This window comes from Carcharodon carcharias, chromosome 7, assembly GCF_017639515.1.
Source record: "Carcharodon carcharias isolate sCarCar2 chromosome 7, sCarCar2.pri, whole genome shotgun sequence".
Lineage (NCBI taxonomy): Eukaryota > Metazoa > Chordata > Chondrichthyes > Lamniformes > Lamnidae > Carcharodon > Carcharodon carcharias.
This window is the reverse complement of record NC_054473.1, coordinates 109,971,995-109,989,989: the sequence shown is the minus strand read 5'-3', so window position 1 is coordinate 109,989,989 and position 17,995 is coordinate 109,971,995. Positions and strand designations below refer to the sequence as shown.

At 43.0% G+C, this 17,995-nt stretch overlaps 1 protein-coding gene across 4 annotated transcripts in view; it reads right to left on the bottom strand.

Annotated features, from left to right (window-relative positions):
* LOC121279952 (L-fucose kinase) overlaps window positions 1-17,995 on the bottom strand; it is a 392,301-nt gene that overhangs the window by 216,904 nt on the left and 157,402 nt on the right. For all 4 annotated transcript variants that reach the window (XM_041191553.1, XM_041191550.1, XM_041191552.1 and 1 more), the window contains one exon: window positions 6,375-6,526. Coding sequence is in view for 3 of the 4 variants with exons in the window: in XM_041191550.1 (XP_041047484.1) it covers window positions 6,375-6,526 (152 nt within the window). In the remaining variant the exon portion in view is untranslated. The remainder of the gene's footprint in view (window positions 1-6,374; window positions 6,527-17,995) is intronic.

Genomic DNA, 17,995 nt, shown 5'->3' with positions numbered 1-17,995 from the left:
TCACCTTCAAAGCCACTGGCAAGGGATACCGTCCAACTCCACATGGTGTAAAGGAAAGCCTGGTTGATTTTTCCTCTCTTTTGCCAGGAGAGCCTGGTAGTGCTGAGCAGAAGCAAAGCAGACCTCATAGAGATCCCACTCCACTGAGCTAACAGTAAACTTTATTTCAAACTCAAACCATTAACAAGCTGCCAGAACAGTCACACATTTATCTGTACAGCAAATTCAACAGCAATCAATTGAAGTGGATTAAATTGTATTGAGATTACTGCCATGACTCTCTCTTTAAAAGCTGGGATAAGTTTTTTTATCCGTTGGAGCTCTGGCAAGGTAAAAAGGCCAAGGGTTCTCAATACAACTGCGCCTCATCCCAAACCAAAGAGATTATTAGAGTGGATCAAAGTCTGCTATTTAATCCAAAGATGTTTTGAGTGTTACAGAAACAGGCTTGCGAAATATTTGGCCTTAAACTGTCACTCTTGAAGTGTAATTAAAACAACATATGATAAAACTATGGACTGAATAATGGAGACTGAATTACACTGACATGTGCTGATACACTGATTTCCTGATCTCTAGCCTTGCCTCACCCAAAGTCTACATTTATGTCAAATCCCAATGAATAACACTGCAGGAGATCGGCTATTGTAGATTAATCTTATATTTTTTAAACTTCAGCCTATGGACATTTCCTGAGCATAAGAATTTATTTCTTGCTGTTACATTTCTATTTTGTTTTTGTGTCAACTTTGCCAATTATAAATTTCCATGTAAACATTTACAATGGACTTTGCCAGTGTAAACTCATCACCAGTATTTGCACAATCTGACCACTGGGTGACACTTCCTCACAAATTGCCCAAAAGTAATTGGATACAGGGTTAAAGGATGAGGCGAGGAACAGTGAAGCTTTAAAAATTTAAAAGATATATCAAATTAGAATGAGGTGAGACTGTTGTGCCTGTGTCTTTTTGTCTCTGTTACTCAGAGGTATTTGTAATTATAATATCTCTCTCACAGCTGTTGCCATTTACCTTTTTAACTGAAAAATGCATGTGAGCAAAATAGCTTCATTTTTTGAGATTTGAACATCCCCCTAAAGATATTCAATAACATGGGCTGAATAAATTTACTATGTATTTTTTTGAATGTTTTATTTTATACGAAACTGCATTTTGGATATCAGAAATTTTAGCAAATTCAGTGGGCGGAGGGGGGAGAGCCGGGGCTGCGTGCTGTGGTGTTGAAGTGGGAAATGAAACATCCTTAGAAAGTGCTTTGAGCAATTTATGAGGAAGGCATAAGAAGACAACCCTTTTTGCTTTGCTCACTGTCAAGGAGACAAAAGCAAAAGAGAAAAAGGTAGAAAAACAGTAACAAAAAGACAGCAAGCAGACAAGAAAAAACATATTTTCCAAATTATCAACAGCAATGCCACAGGAAATTGACTAGTGAGTTTTAAAATTGCTAATCACACATCAGGAAGTTTCAGCTTTGATTCATAATCTATGCTGAGTTAGCAGTCTTTGTTAAGGAGTGAACTGGGTGTAACAATTAGCCTCTTTTCCCAGGGTAGGGAATCCAGAGTGTGCTGAGGGGCGTGATAATGGATTACTAAACAGTGAGTAAGGGAATATACCAACAGACTCGGTTGCGCTCACTGTCCATGTGCGTACACCCGAGTGAGATATTCGTGTAATTGCGCCTCAGCATGAATCAAAGCAATGCGGATAAGAGCAGGAAATCACAGGAAGAAAAGCAATTTTTAAAAGATTACTACAGTATGAACAGTAACCTTGTCATCACCTTGGGCTGCCTTAACAATGCATTTGCTGACGTTATGAAAGCTTGCAATTATGTGCAGTTGTACAGGTTTTTTGAACACACAATTCAAAACAGATCTTTAGAAACTTACTCTTCCACATAGTGTTTAATGTTTCATGTTCCAAGGTCTATGTTATATTCTATTTTATTTTAAATTTCAATGATCAGTCTTGATGTTCAGTGTAGCATCTTTTATAACTAGTGATCAACAGGAAGTTAAGTGGAGAATGTCTTGCTTCTGACAACACAGACATATCAAAATCCCATCATTAGCTGTTGTTGACACACTGGGATTCTGGTACTATTTTTCATTGGCCATTTTATTTCCAATTTACTCCTCTTTTCCCTCCTATTTCCTGTGCCGAATCTTGTTGAGGTTCAGGGACATTAGAAGCTCTCTGGAACATTGTTCAACTAGCCATTCTTTAAGCTCAAAAATGAGTATCACTGGGCTATTCTACCATACAGACCATCACAGTTGGGCATACATCTAACCAAGCCTAATCCTTTTCCCACCTCATGAACTCTTGAACATTCCATCCATGATCAAGACCTCTAATTTCTGTTTCTATTGAAAGGAGGATTGTGTTGTGACTGGAAACAGCCCAGAAAAATCTCTGCTAACAAAAATATAATTTGACTGGTTTAACCACTGACACTGGTAGCCCTGATCAATTGGTATAGGTCATTGGCAGGGTCTCAGGCTCAAGATTTTTTGTCTCCACAACCCAGGGTTGCTAAGGTTTATTTCAACAGCTGCTTTTATAATCTAAAATAAAGCACATTTAAAAATGAAGAAAATGAAATAAATGGAAAAAGCTGAGATATAGGGACAGATTTTCGCAGTATTGGAGACCTTTAAAAATGGAAGATGAGACCCAGATGCAGAGGTCCTGTCCCCGTTTCCAACAGGTCCCATTTTTGCCAACAGGGGGAAGGGGTGGTGTGTGAATCACAGGTGGGAAACATGAACTCAGTAGGGCAATTTGAAATCAGTGCTGAGTTCAAACAAACCCTGAGTTTGTTGTTTGGCCTTAGCCTGCAGTTCGGTAGTCATGAATTTATGGAGTAGATATAAAAGATCCTGAAAGGCAGATAAAGTCTGTTTGAGTCATGATCTTAAGTTACTTAAATCCTCAAAGTGCAGCCTGCTTTTTCCCAGGTTTAGAATTTTTAAAAAAACACCCTATGCTAGACTGTTTGATTGACAGGCTATCTGGTATAGTTTAGAAAGAAACATTACCAGCTGTTCCTACAGTTTCAACAAAGTTCATTGTTGACCTTTCACAAGGTCTATTATTACAACTGACATCATTATGAATGCTTGGTTGAATTTCAAAAGCTCCAAACACAGTTATCTCAGTTGGGGATGCTGAGTTCACACCTTTATTGACAATTTAAATAGGCTATTAAATGATTAGTCTTTGATATGGTTACTACATAGAAGTATGTTTGTTTTTATAACAGATTGACTGCCTGAGGGGATTTAAAATCTTGGAATAGGTTTCACAAATGAGCACTTTTATTCTGGGTTAAGAATGTATGAGTTCTATTAGATTGTTAGGAGTTTAAATTTTTTTCATCTGTACATGGCTCCTGAGGTCTGTCCATAGTGGATACTGGGTGAGTGGTTATGGAGGTGGCAAGGGTGATATGAGGTGGCATGGGGTATGAGTTGGCATAAAGGTGGCATGGGTAAAAGGGGACATGTGAGGGCATGGAGAGTAGGTGGGAAGATGGTGAGAAGGTTTAGGGGTGAGGGTTAGAGGGCCTAAAAGCTCTTAAAACATCTGGGGCAAAGTCCCAGAGGACCGAGATGGGTCTTCTAACCAGCCCGCCTCGGCACACCCTTGCTCCTGTGGCTGCCTCCAATATGCTTCCACATGCACACTAAGTTCCTACAAAAGATAATGAGATAATGATCAGATAACTGTTTGAGTGTTGCTGGCTGAGGAATAAGTATAGGCCAGGCCACCTAGAAGTGAGGCGAGAGTGCTACCACTGAGTCACTTTTGTTTAATTCATTTTACATGATGTGGGCACCACTGGTTAGGCCAGCATTTATTACCCATCCCTAGCTGCCATTGAGAAGATGGTGGTGAGCTGCCTTCTTGAACCGCTGCAGTTCCTGTGGTGTAGGTACACCCTCAATGCTGTTAGGGATGGAGAACCAGGATTTTGACCCAGTGACAGTGAAGGAACGACGATACATTTCCAAGTCAGTGGAGTGGCTTCAAGGGGAGCTTCCAGGTGGTGGTGTTCTCCTGTTTCTGCTGCCCTACCCTTCTGGATGGTAGCAGGCATGGGTTTGGAAGGTGCTACCTAAGGAGGCTTAATGAGTTTCTGCAGTGCATCTTGTAGATGTAAACACTGCTGCCACTGTTCATCGGTGGTGGAGGGAGTGCCAATCAAGCGGGCTGGTTTGTCCTGGATAGTGTCAAGCTTCTTAAGTGTTGTTGGAGCTGCACTCATCCAGGCAAGTGGAGAGTATTTCATCACACTCCTGACTTTTGCCTTGTAGATGGTAGACAGGCTTTGGGGAGTCAGGAGGTGAGCTAGTTGTCGCAGGACTCCTAGCCTCTGACCTGAACTTGTAGCCACAGTAGTTAGTCCGGTTCAGTTTCTGGTCAATGGTAACCCCAGACTGTTGATAGTGCGGGATTCAGCAATGGTAATGACACTGAATGTCAAGGGCAATGGTTAGATACTCTCTTGTTGGAGATGGTCATTGCATGGCACTTGTGTGGCATGAATGCTACTTGCCACTTGTCAGTCCAAGCCTGGATATTGTCTAGACCTTGCTGCATTTGGACATGGACTGCTTCAGTATCTCAGGAGTCACGAATATTGCTGAACGTTGTGCAATCATCAGTGAACATTCCACCTTATGATGGCAGGAAGGTCATTGATGAAGCAGCTTAGGCTTTGGACACTACAAAAACTTCCAAAAACCACAACCATCTTACTTTATGTGAGGTATGTTAACACTAATTAAGCTGGATTCTTAGATCCTAGAGGAAAAGCACATGTGGCTATTGGGTGAGAACACAAACAGGCTTGGTTATATCAGATGATATATATTTTGCCAAATTGCTAATGTTGTGTTTTTTTTTGTGCAACCATTTGATTCTTTCAGTGCTCTGCTTGACAGTATGTCTGGTTGTGTATTTTCTTCATGGTATTAAGCACACATGTTCAAATATATGTGGCTGGGACAAACTGTGGAACTGGATCAATGAGCTTCTGGAGGTGGAAAAAGAAGAGTAAGAATCTGCGGTAACAATCTATATTATAATATCACTGGTTTTGCGGAGTTGCCAGTTGTGGGGTTTCTTTTATTTCTCAAAGCAATTAAAGAGAGCCCATGCAGATTGCACCATTTCATTTATATCCGTTTAAAATAGCTCTTCTGTCCTGCAGTATTTAAGAACTGTTTTGCAGGCATATCCTCTCTGCAACACTTTGTACAGATTGTAAGACACATACACTGAAAAATTAATTAAATCAGGAAGAAGTGTTGATGATAAGCAGTGTTTTGGTCTCTCTGAAAGCTCCAGAAATTTAATTATAACATATTTCTGATGGTGGTAAGGTTGCAAATTAATATTTCAGTACCCAAGTCGCTAGCAAGGCTTTATAATCTATAATAATCATTTCCTGCTTGAAGTGCACAAAGTGTCATCAGAAAGGAGAATTTAATGCTGGGTGGGCTTAACCTTTAATTACATTATATCTTGTCATCAATGAATTCCTGTGACTATGGTCCGGATTTTTGCTACCGAGGACAGTAGCTTGAGTTATGAAATTTCCAAACTTCGCAGAACTGCCTCAATATAAAGGGCCCTGTCACATGCAATTTTTGCTCCAGGGAGGCAGGGGCAGGCTCAAGTAGGGCTGCTTTATTTCCTACATTACAATGGCAACTATACTTGAAAAGTACTTCCTTAGCAATAAAGTGCTCTGGGACATTCTGAGGTCTTGAAAGGTTCTGTATCAATGCAAGTCTTTCTTTCTTGATTTATCCTTTCACTAATCCAAAAGTACTGAGGCCGACCACAGTATCACAACTGACACTGGCTAAGATCAGTTAACTTATAACAGACTAGAAGTTGAGACTTGAATCTGGTTTATACAACTTAACAACACACTATTCAATGCATTAAACATTGAGCCATTGGGGAATCTGACAGTTTAATAGCAGTGTTCAAAATTATAAAGGAGTTTTGATGAGTAAATAAGGAGAAAATGCTTCCACTGGGAGGAAGGTTGGTAACCAGAGGACACAGATTTAAGATAATTGGTAAAAGAACCAGAGGGGAGAAGAGCAGAATTTGTTTTCCCGATCTAGAAGGCAATGCCTGAGGGTGTGGCAGAAGCAGATTCACTAACAATTTTCAAAGGGGAATTGGGTATATATTTTTAAAGGAAGAATTGTCATGCTTATGAGTTAAGAGTAGGTGGTGTTGGACTAATTGGTACAAATGGTATTGTAATATTCTGTGATCTATAAGCTGTAAAACTGCCATCACCACAAAAGCAACTGTGCATACCGTATATCCAGCCTTGGCACTGAGATGTTCTGCAGCTACCAGCAATGCATTAAGGGTGGCTCCACCACTACCAACACAAGTCTCTGGATCCTCAACCGTGAGTAGGACTACGCCAGGAGCAATGGATCCTTTGTGTTGGCGGATTTCAAGTTCTGAAAGAAAAAGGGATGAGAATCAAGTGAGAATGTTGGATTAGGCGAGCCATCAATGATAGTAACAATATTCTTTATCTAGCATTACAGTATTGGCTTTCATTCCTTGTCTTTTTCCAGTTGTGATTCTACAGGGAGTGATTCACCTCCTACTCCCCAATGCTTGATCACGGTCTAGAAGGCAGAAGTTAGATGTGTAATGAAATACTCTCCATTTCCATGGATGAATGCAGCTGCCACATCCAAGAAGCTCAACACCGAGGGCTCAAAACAGTGGAAGCCCTAGAGGAGTACAGAATGTGTAGGGGGAACTTAAAAGGGAAATTAGGAGAGCAAAAAGGGGGCATGAAAATACATTGGTAGCTAAAATAAAGGAAAATCCAAAGTTATTTTACAAGTAAATAAAGGGTAAGAGGACAACTAGGGAAAGAGAAGGACCGATTAAGGACCATAGTGGTAATTTGTGCATGGAGCCAGAAGACGTAGGTAGGGTTCTAAATGAATGCTTTGTGTCGGTGTTCATAAGTGAGAGGGATGACGTGGGTATGGAAATAAGGCAGAAGGACTGTGATATAATTAAAGAAATTAGCATAGAAAGGAAGGAGGTTCTAAGTGGTCTGGCAGACTTAAAAGTAGATAAATCTCCAGGCCAGGATGGAATGTTTCCCAGGCTGTTGAGTGAGGCAAGGGAGGAGATAGCAGGCATGCTGGCAATAATTTTCAATACCTCTCTGGCTATAGGAGAGGTGCCAGAGGACTGGAGGACAGTCAACGTGGTACCATTATTCAAAAAGGGAGGAAGGGATAAACCAGGGAACTACAGGCCAGTCAGTCTATCCTCAGTGGTGGGGAAACGATTGGAATCAATTCTGAGGGACAGAATTAATCTACACTTGGAGAGGCAGGGATTAATCAAGGACTGTCAGCATGGTTTTGTTAAGGGGAAGTCATGTCTGACAAATTTGATTGAATTTTTCGAACAGGTGACCAGGTGTGTAGATGAGGGTAATGCATTTGACGTAGTCTACTTGGACTTCAGCAATGCTTTTGATAAGGTCCTGCATGGGAGACTGATAACAAAGATAAGAGCTCATGGAATCCAAGGCAATTTGGCAAATTGGATCCAGAATTGGTTGAGTGGCAGGAAGCAGAGGGTGATGGTCAAGGGGTGTTTTTGTGACTGGATGCCTGTGTCCAGTGGGGTTCCACAGGGATCGGTGTTGCTATTTGTGGTATATATAAACGATTTAGACTTGAATGTAGGAGGGTTGATCAGTAAGTTCGCGGATGACACGAAAATTGGTGGGGTGGTAAATATTGAGGATTTTAGCCTTAGATTACAGGAGGATATAGATGGGCTGGTCAGATTGGCTGATCAGTGGCAAATGGAATTTAATCCAGATAAGTGTGAAGTGATGCACTTGGGCAGGACAAACAAGGCATGGGAATACATTATGAATGGTAGGACACTGGGAAGTAGCAAGGATCAGAGGGACCTTGGTGTGCATGCCCACCGATCCCTTAAGGTAGTGGGACAGATAGATAAGGTGGTTAAGATGGCATGTGAGATACTTGCCTTTATTAGCCGAGGCATAGAATATAAGAGCAGGGAGTTTATGCTGGAACTGTATAAAACGCTGGTTAGGCCGCAGTTAGAGTATTGCGTGCAGTTCTGGAATCCGCATTATAGGAAGGATGTGATTGCACTTGAGAGAGTGCAGAGGAGATTTACCAGGATGTTGCCTGGGCTGGAGAGTTTTAGTTATGAGAAGAGATTGGATAAACTGGGGTTATTTTCCTTGGAGCAGAGGAGATTGAGGGGGACATAATTGAAGTGTATAAAATTATGAGGGGCACAGATAGGGTAGACAGGAAGGAACTTTTTCCCCTTGGTGGAGGGATCAATAACCGGGGGCATAGATTTAAGGTAAGGGGCTGGAGGCTTAGAGGGGATGTGAGGAAGCATTTTTTCACCTAGAGGGTGGTGGGAATCTGGAACTCACTGCCTGAAAGGGTGGTAGAGGCAGAAACTCTCAAAACATTTAAGTAGTATTTGGATGTGCACTTGCAATGCCATGGCATACAAGGCTATGGGCCTAGTGCTGGAAAATGGGATTAGAATGGTTAGGTGCTTGTTTGACCGGCACAGATCCGATGGGCCAAAGGGCCTTTTTTTGTGCTGTAGATCTCTATGACTATGACCATCTAGGGCAAAGCGGTCTGCTCGATTGGCACCTCATCCACCACCTTATCCATCACCTTCAACATTCATTCTCTGAAGCCAAGCTGTGCTAGTGGTGGAGTGTGCACCATCTACAAGATGCACTGCAGTAAGACTGCTTTGACAGCATCTCCGAAACCATGAACTCTAACACCCTTAAAGGACAAGGGTAGCAAGTGCCTGCAAACACCACTATCCCCAAGTTCTCCTCCAAGTCCCACATTAATCCTTTGTTGGACATTTATTGCCTTCCTTCTTCATCACTGGGTCAATATCTTGGAAGTTCTGACTGAATAGTGCATTGGCGCTACCTTCACCACACTGACTGCAGTGATTCAAAGAGAAGGTCCACCACATTTTCAAGAGAAACTAAGGGCAGGATTTTACCGTCAGTGAGCGGGGGTGGGGCCCGCTTGCCAACACATAAATTGATGTGGGATGATGTCGGGCAGAACTCCCAACGTCACCCCGCCCCATTTAAATTTTCAGGAAGGCGGAGGCGCAGCAAAATCAGCTGTGCACCCGTCGACTTGTCAATGACCAATTGAGGCCATTGACAGATCAATTAAAGTATTTAGTGGACTTGCCCATCCAACTTTAAGGTTGGCGGGCAGGCCAGGAGACCCGACGGCAGCTAGAAAAAATATGAAACCTCATCCACTGGCGGGATGAGGTTTCACGTAGGATTTAAAAAATTTAAATAAACCTGTTATGGAAATTACGAACATGTCCCAACTCATGTGACATTGTCACATGAGGGGATATGTAAGGGAATTTTTTTTCTCTATTTTTAATATTGTTGACAGTAGAGGTGATCTCCCTGAGGCAGCACTTAGCCTCAGGGAGATGAGTGCGCTCTTTCGTGCACATGCATGAAAGAGCACACTCTCAATTTTAGGGATTCCCCTCCACCCGCACAGAGAGCGCATAGCGCTTCTGTGCGGACGTCACAGTGAGTGGGCCTTAATTGGCTCGCCCATGTAAAATGGTAGCGTGGCCCCGATTACCGGTGGCGATCGGGTCCGCGCCCGCCCGACGTATGGAAAATTCACCCTAGGGATGGACAATAATTACTGCCTTGCTAACAATGCTCATATTACAAGAATTAATTTTTTATTAAGTGGCTTGATTGAAAATATCCTGCAAAAACATAGTAACTGAGCAGTACACAGGAAATAAACAGCTTTGAAATAATAGGCCCTCCAACCTGTTTAAAGCACTGTTGGCATGAGGCTTATTTAACATATTGGTACCAATAGGTTATTAAAGGGTATAATTATAGAAATAAAGACCTTGCTTTATACAGTTTGGTGAGAAAAATGCAGTAACTTTGTCCATCATGGGGTTTTCTTTTATATATTGAATTCTCGCCTGCCAGTCACAGTACACAGTAAGCTGATTCGTCGAACTGTAAGGAATGTACATTACAATCAGGTGGTAGCACACTTGCCTCTGTTTCAGAAGGCAATGGATTCATGTTTCACTCCGGAGACTTCGACGCAAAAACTAGGCTGATATTCCAGGTTCCAAAGTAGTACTGAGGGAGCAGGTCTCTGTTGGGGGGACGTGACATCTTTCAGATGAGACATTAACCCTACAGCACTTTTGTCCTCTTGGATGGACAAAAATATTCCATTAAAATTGACTATAATGGAAATTAAAAGTGTTAACTGATTCAAACAATGGTGGTTTGAGTCATAAATTTAAGGTAGAGGTAAAGGATGTGGAGCAGTAATGCAGTTGAACTGGCAGATAAAGAATTTCTTCAGTGAGTCAGATGACAGTACCACTGATCTAGCCCATAATATTGTATAGCATTAATTTTGTTCAATCCAGTTTGACACTTAATAAGGAAGAATGGCATGAATGGATTTATATACATAGAATTTATACACAAAAACAGGCCCTTCAGGCCAAGTGATCTATGTCAATGTTTTTTCTCCACACGAGCCTCCTCCCACCCCTTTACATCTAAGCCTATCAACATAACCTTCTATTCCTCTCTTCCTTATGTGCTTATCTAGCTGTCCTTAAAATAATAACGATCTGCCAACAGATCTCCATTTCAATACCATTCACAACTCCTCAGATACTGAAGCAGTTCATGTCCATATGCTGCAAGGCATGGACAACATTCAGACTTGGGCTGATAATGGCAAGTAACATTTGCGCCACACAAGTGCCAGGCAATGACCACCTCTAACAACAGAGAATCTAACTCCTGCCCTTGACATTCAATGGCATTCCCATTGTTGAATCCCCGACGATCAACATCCTGGGGATTACCATTGACCAGAAACTGAACTGGACCAGCCATATAAATGCTGTGACTGCAAGGGCAGGTCAGAGGCTGGGAATTCTGCAGCAAGTAACTCAACTCCTGACTCCCCAAAGCCTGTCCACCATCTACAAGGTACAAGTCCAGAGTCTGATCGAATGCTATCCACTTGCCTGGATAAGAGCAGCTCCAACAATATAATCCAGGGCAAAGCAGCCTGTCTCCATTCACCACCTTAAACATGCACTTCCCTCCATCACCAATGCATACTGGCAGCAGTGTGTACCACCTACAAGATGCACCACAACAACTCACCAAGGCTCCTTCGACAGCACCTTCCAAACACACAACCTCTACCATCTAGAAGGACAAGGACAGCAGACGCATGGGAACATAACCACTCACAAGTTCCTATCCAAGCGACAAACCATCCTGGCTTGGAACTATATCACTGTTCCTTCACTGTCACCGGGCCAAAATCCTGGAACTTCCTCCCTAACAGCACGGTGGGTATACATAACACCAGATGGACTGCAGTGGTTCAAGAAGTCGGTTCACCACCACCTTCTTGACGGCAATTAGGATGGGCAATAAATGCTGGCCTTGCCAGTGACCTTCCTGTCCCATGGAAGAATAAAGAAAGATGGGGAGAATGTAAATGATTTAAATGGATTATGTCTGTGTTGAGGGACTGGTTTCTCAAAGCAATTCTAGATAATATAAGGGCTTGATTGCCAGATCAAGAGTGCAAAGTACTTGAGTGTCAAACATTTCATAGTCTTGCGAGGCTGGGAAGTTAGCCAATCCACACTTTCCAAATAGTGTGTCTGTCAGAATGTTTGGCCTGTGTGTTATGTTCTTTATCAGTAAAGCTGGGCCGAAAACAGTCCAGCTGATCCAATTTTGGTGGGGTTGGCTGGATGGTCTTGGGAAGAAAGTTGGCTAAAACATCTCACATAGTACAACGGGAATTTTATTTTATATCCACCCTGTCGGTCAGGCAAGACATTGGCCTGAATCTTCTGGTCGGCTTGCGGGGGCAGGCCCTGCTCGCCGACTCGTAAAATGACACGCGTTGATGTCGGACATGTGTCCCAATGTCACCACGGGTCATTCCGATCTTCAGTTCGGCAGGCACGCAGCCAACTCCGGTGCGCGCCCGCTGAACTGTCAAAGGCCCATTAAGGCCATTTATCAACTAATTGAGCTGATTGTCTGGGCTTAAAGTTGGCAGGCAGGCAAAGAGCTCAGGCAACCTTCGCATTTCTCATGAAACCTCATCCACAGGGGGCATGAGGTTTCATGAAGGCTTTATAAATTAAATAAAAATTTTCACTGAAATACATCAACATGCCTCAGCTCATGTGACGCTGTCACGAGGGGACATGTCTGAGTTTTTTTTTCTCTTTTTCGCAATGCTTTATTCTTAAATTAATCTCCCTGAGGCACGGTAATTTCTGCGCTCTTTCATGCACAGGCTCCGACTCTCCCTTCTCCCCCGCCTGCACAGGTAGCGCTCAGCGCTTCCAGGTGCGCGACACGCTGGGTGGGCCTTAACTGGCCTGCCCACGTAAAATGGCGGCGTGCAGCCGACCATGGGTGGCAATCGGCTGTACTCCCACCCAGCTCGCCGGACAGGGAGAAAATTCTCCCCATTGGCTTACCCCACGTGGATTCCAACTGAAGTTCCATCCCTCATGTTTTGAAACCACCCAGGATTACAGGTATCTCCAGGACATACAACGTTCCTTGGACTACTGTTCTCACCGCATCCTGAGTTCCATACTCAGTCATATGCGCCGCCATATGAACACACTCGGCCTCTCTCTCCAGCAGCACCGACTCACCCTATCTCAAAGATGTCCTTATCCTCAGTTTCATTTTATTCTTCATCTCATCCGATACCTTAACAGGAAACTTTTTCTTTTACTCTCAGGTGTTGAAGAACATAAGCTCCAACAACATATTGATACCAAAGACCATCCAGGGGCCTCTAACCCTTCCCGTCTCTCTTACCTCATGCCTTCTTCTAATCCAATGCCTTTCCATGTATTCACCATACCCACAACCTTCCCCTCTCTGATGCTGAACGTTCTGTACTCAGCAAAGGACTCAGTTCCATCCCCTTATACCCTCACCTCAATGAATTTTAGGTTTGGCATGATGCTGAACTTTTCTTCCATTGCCTTTGTCTCCGTACTCACTTCTTTGGTCTGGAGTTCTCTCCCCATTCAACTGATCCTTTCACCTGCCTCCAGTGTACTCCCTCACACTGGACCCCTCCCTCTGGCCTCTTACCTGCTCTTGATCTTTTCATTGAGAACCATTGGTTTGATGTCAGCCATCTTAATTTTTCTGCTCCTCTCACCCACTCCAACCTGTCTCTTTCTGAGTTTGCCACACTCAGTTCTCTCAGATCCAACTGTGACTTTGTCATCAAACCTGCCGACAAGGGTGGTGCTGTTCTTGTCTGGCGTATTGACCTCTACCTTGTAGAAGCTGAGTGCCAACTCTCAGACACTTCTTCCTGCCTCCCCTTGGACTATGGCCCCACCACCGAACATCAAGCCATTGTTTCCAGGACTGTCACTGACCTTGTCTCCTCTGGAGATCTTCCCTCCACAGCTTACAACCTCATAGTCTCCCAAACCTACACAGCCTGCTTCTACTTCCTTCCCCAAATCCACAAACAAGACTGCCCCGGTAGAACCATCATGTCAGCCTATTCCTGCCCCACGGAATTCATTTCTTCCTGTCTTGACTCCATTTGCTCTCCCTTTGTCCAGTCTCTTCCCACCTACATTCACGATTCCTCTGATGCCCTACATCATATCAACAATTTCCAGTTTCCTGGCCCTAACTGCATCCTCTTCACCATGGACGTTCAATTCTTCTACATCTCCAACCCCACCGGGGTGGTCTGAGGGCCCTCCACTTCTTCCTTGAACAAAGGCCCGAACAATCCCTATCCATCACCACTCTCCTCTGTCGGGCTGAACTTGTTCTCTCACTGAATAATTTCTCCTTTAACTTGTCTCACTTCCTCCAAATAAAAGATGTGGCTATGGGTGCCTGCATGGGCCCCAGCTACACCTGTCTCTTTGTGGGGTATGTGGAACATTCCTTGTTCTTGTCCTACTAAGGCTCCCTCCCACAACTCTTTATTTGGTACATCGATGACTGCATCGGTGCCACTTCCTGCTCTCGTCTGGACCTGGAAAAATTGATCAATTTTGTTTCCAATTTCCACCCCTCTATCACCTTCACATGGTCCATCTCCGACACTTCTCTTCCCTTCCTTGATCTCTCTGTCTCCATTTCTGGTGATAGACTGTCCACCAATATTTACTGCAAGCCCACCGATTCCCACAGCTACCTTGACTACAGCTCCTCACTCCCTGATTCCTGTAAGGACTCCATCCCATTCTTTCAGTTCTTCCGCCTCCATTGCACCTGTTCCAATGATGCCACCTTTCCAAATGGTGCTTCTGACATGTCTTCCTTGTTCCTTAATTGAGGTTCCATCCCACTGTGGTTGACAGGGTCCTCAATTGTGCCTGATCCATTTCCCGCACCTCTGCCTTCACCCCTTCTGCCCCCTCCTAGAACTATGCTGGGACCCCCTTGTCCTCAATTTTCGCCCCACCAGCCTCCGCATTCAAAGGATCATCTTCTGCCATTTCCACCAACTCCAGCACGCTGCCACCACTAAACACATCTTCCCGTCACACCCCCCTGTCAGCATTCTGTAGGGACTGTTCCCTTCAGGACACCCTGGTCCACTCCTCATTCCCTTCCCACAGCACCTTCCCATGCAATCGCAGAAGGTGCAACATCTGTCCCTTTACCTCCTTCCTCTTCACCGTCCAAGGCCTCAAACACTCCTTTCAGGTGAAGCAGCACTTCACTTGCAACTCCTTTAATTTAGCCTACCGTATTTGCTGTTCCCAATGCGGTCTCCTCTACATTGGGGAGACTAATCGCAGACTGGGTGACCCCTTTTCAGAACACCTTCGCTCATTCCACAAGCATGACCCAGACCTTCCTGTTGCTTGCCATTTCAACACACTATCTTGCTTGTGTGCCCATATGTCCATCCTTGACCTGCTGCAAAGTTCCAGCAAAGCCCAAAGCAAACTGGAGGAACAGCACCTCATCTTATGAATAGGTACTTTTCAGCCTTCTGGACTTAACATTGACTTCAACAACTCCAGGCCATGGACTCTTGCCTCCATCTTTACCCCCTTTTTAATCCAATTTTTTGGTGATTAATTTAATTTAATTGATCTATATTCATTTTTTTATCCCTTTTCTCCAAACACCAGACCCCCCCACCGCCACAGGGACATCTGTCACTTGTTTGTACATTGTGCTTTTACAGAACGCTGACCCTTGTTCTGCTATTAACACATTTTGCGCTTTCCTTTATGCCTCTATCAGCACCATTTTTTAGTCTTTATCACTAACGTTAACACTCCTTTTGTGTTGTGTCCATGACATCTTTGTCAATCTCTCCCACCTATCCCTGACCTTCTATCTTGCTCCACCTCCTCCTACACATTATAAAATTCATCACATTTCTACTTCTCTTTAGCTCTGAAGGGTCATACGAACTCTAAGTGTTAACTCTGTTTCTCTCTCCACAGATGCTGCCAGTTTTGTTGAGTTTTTCCAGCATTTTTGTTTTTATTTCAAATTTCCAACACCGCAGTATTTTGCTTTCACATTGAATTAACATCCCCCGCAGATAATCATTCCAGCACTCCCTCAGTGTTACACTGAATTGCAGTGTAGGTTGTGTGCCCCGGTCCCGGAATGAGGCTTGAAACCACATCCCCTGATTCAAAGGCAAGAGTACAACCAACTCGGTGTGTAATTTGTAATGTGCAAAAAGGGTACTTTTTGCAGATTCAACAGGAAGACAAGAATATAAGCAAAATACTATGGATACTGGAAATCTTAAACAAAAACAAAAATAGCTGGAAAAACTCAGCAGGTCTGACAGCATCTGTGGAGAGGAAGACAGAGTTAACGTTTCGAGTCTGTTCGACCACGAGAATGTTGGCCTGTTCTTTGAAGATTTGAACATTGGTTCATTATTGTCTAAAAGTTACTGATTGTGTGCATCCAATAGGTTTGTGCAATTAGATTCCCTTTTTTGTGCTGCTATTCTTATGTGATACTCTTAATTCAAAACTTCAAATTGCTTCCACAACTAATGACAGACTTTGAACAATCACCAGTATCTCAGAGACACTCGAGCTGAATCTAAGAACCCCTGATGCCAACATAACTGCGACCAGCTAAGTCAGAATAGACTGGGGGATGAATCTGGAACACTGGGCCATAATGACGAGAGTAAATGAGCAAGCAGTGTTAACAGAGAGTGATGCCTCTGCTTTCCCTACTAGAAATTTTGACATTGTTTGAGTTCAACAGTGTTCATTTGACATCAAGTGCACTCAAAACCAATCACTGCAAGTAATGATCAACTGACATCATTGCCATCAACTGCCATCAAACCACAGTGGTCAAACATTTGTGATTAGCAAAGTTACTTACTTTAAGCATTCTGATACCAGAGGGGTAGCTCTATTGATTAGGGATCACATTGGTACAATAGAGAGATGGCCGTGGTTCTGGATGTCAAGGCGCAGAATTAATTTGGGTAGAGATGGGAAATAGTTAAGGTAAGATGAGTGGTTTATAGGCTCCCAGCAGTAACCACACTGTAGGACAGGGTATACAGGAAGAAATAGTGCGGGCTTGAGAGAAAGTACGGTGCTAATCATGGGTGATTTTAAACTACATATAGATTGGACAAATCAGATTGTCAAAGGTAGTCTGGATGATGAGTTCATATAGTGTTTTTGGGACAGTTCCTTAGGGCAGGGCGTTTTAGCACCATCAAGAGAGCAGGCTATACTAGATCTGGTAATGTACAATGAAACAGGATTTATTAATGACCTCATAGTGAAGGCGTCCCTAGGCAGTGGTGATCATAATAGGATTGAATTTCACATTCAGTTTGAGGGGGAGAGGAGCGTATCTAAGACTAGTGTTTTAAACTTAAATAAGGACAATTATGAGGGCATGAAGACAGAGCTGGCTAAAGTAAACTGGGAAATTAGGTTATGGGATAGGTCAGTATAGATGTAATGGCAGACATTTAAGGAATATTTCAGAATATTCAGAAAAGGTACATCCCAGTGAGAAAGAATGACTATAAAGGAAGGATACACCATCTGTGGCTAACTAAAGAAGATAAAGTTTAAAATTTAATGAAAAAGAGTATAATTCCACAAAGATGAGTGGTAGGTCAGCAGATTGGGTAGAATAGAAAGGAAAGCAAAGAAAGATTAATAAGGAGGGAGAAATTAGAGGAAGAGAGAAAACTAGCTAGAATTATGAAAACACATGGTAAGATTTTCTACAGGTATTTAAAAAGGAAAAATGTAAAGTGAGTATTGGTCCTCTTGAGAGTGAGAATGGGGAATTAGTAGTGGAAAATAAGGAAATAGCAGATGAATTGTACAAATATTCTGCATCTGTCTTCACTATTGATTATACAAATAACATCCCAGAAATAATTGTGAACCAGGAGATGAAAGAGGGAGAGAGAGAGAGAGGAACTTAAAACAATTACAATCACCAGGAAAAGGGTACTGAGAAAATTCTTAGAACTAAAAGATGATAAGCTCCCAGGACCAGATGGACTTCATCCTAGGGTCTTAAAAGAAGTGGCTGATGAGATAGAAAGTGAATTGGTTTTAATTTTCCAAAATTTCCTCGATTCTGGACAGGTCTCATCAGATTGGAAGATAGCAAATGAGACTCCTCTATTCAAGAAAGGAAGGAGACAGAAAGCAGGGAACTACAGGCCAGTTAGCTTAACCTCTGTCGTAGGGAAATTGCTGGAACATATTATTAAGGATGTTATGACGGGGCACTTAGGAAATCTCAATGCAAT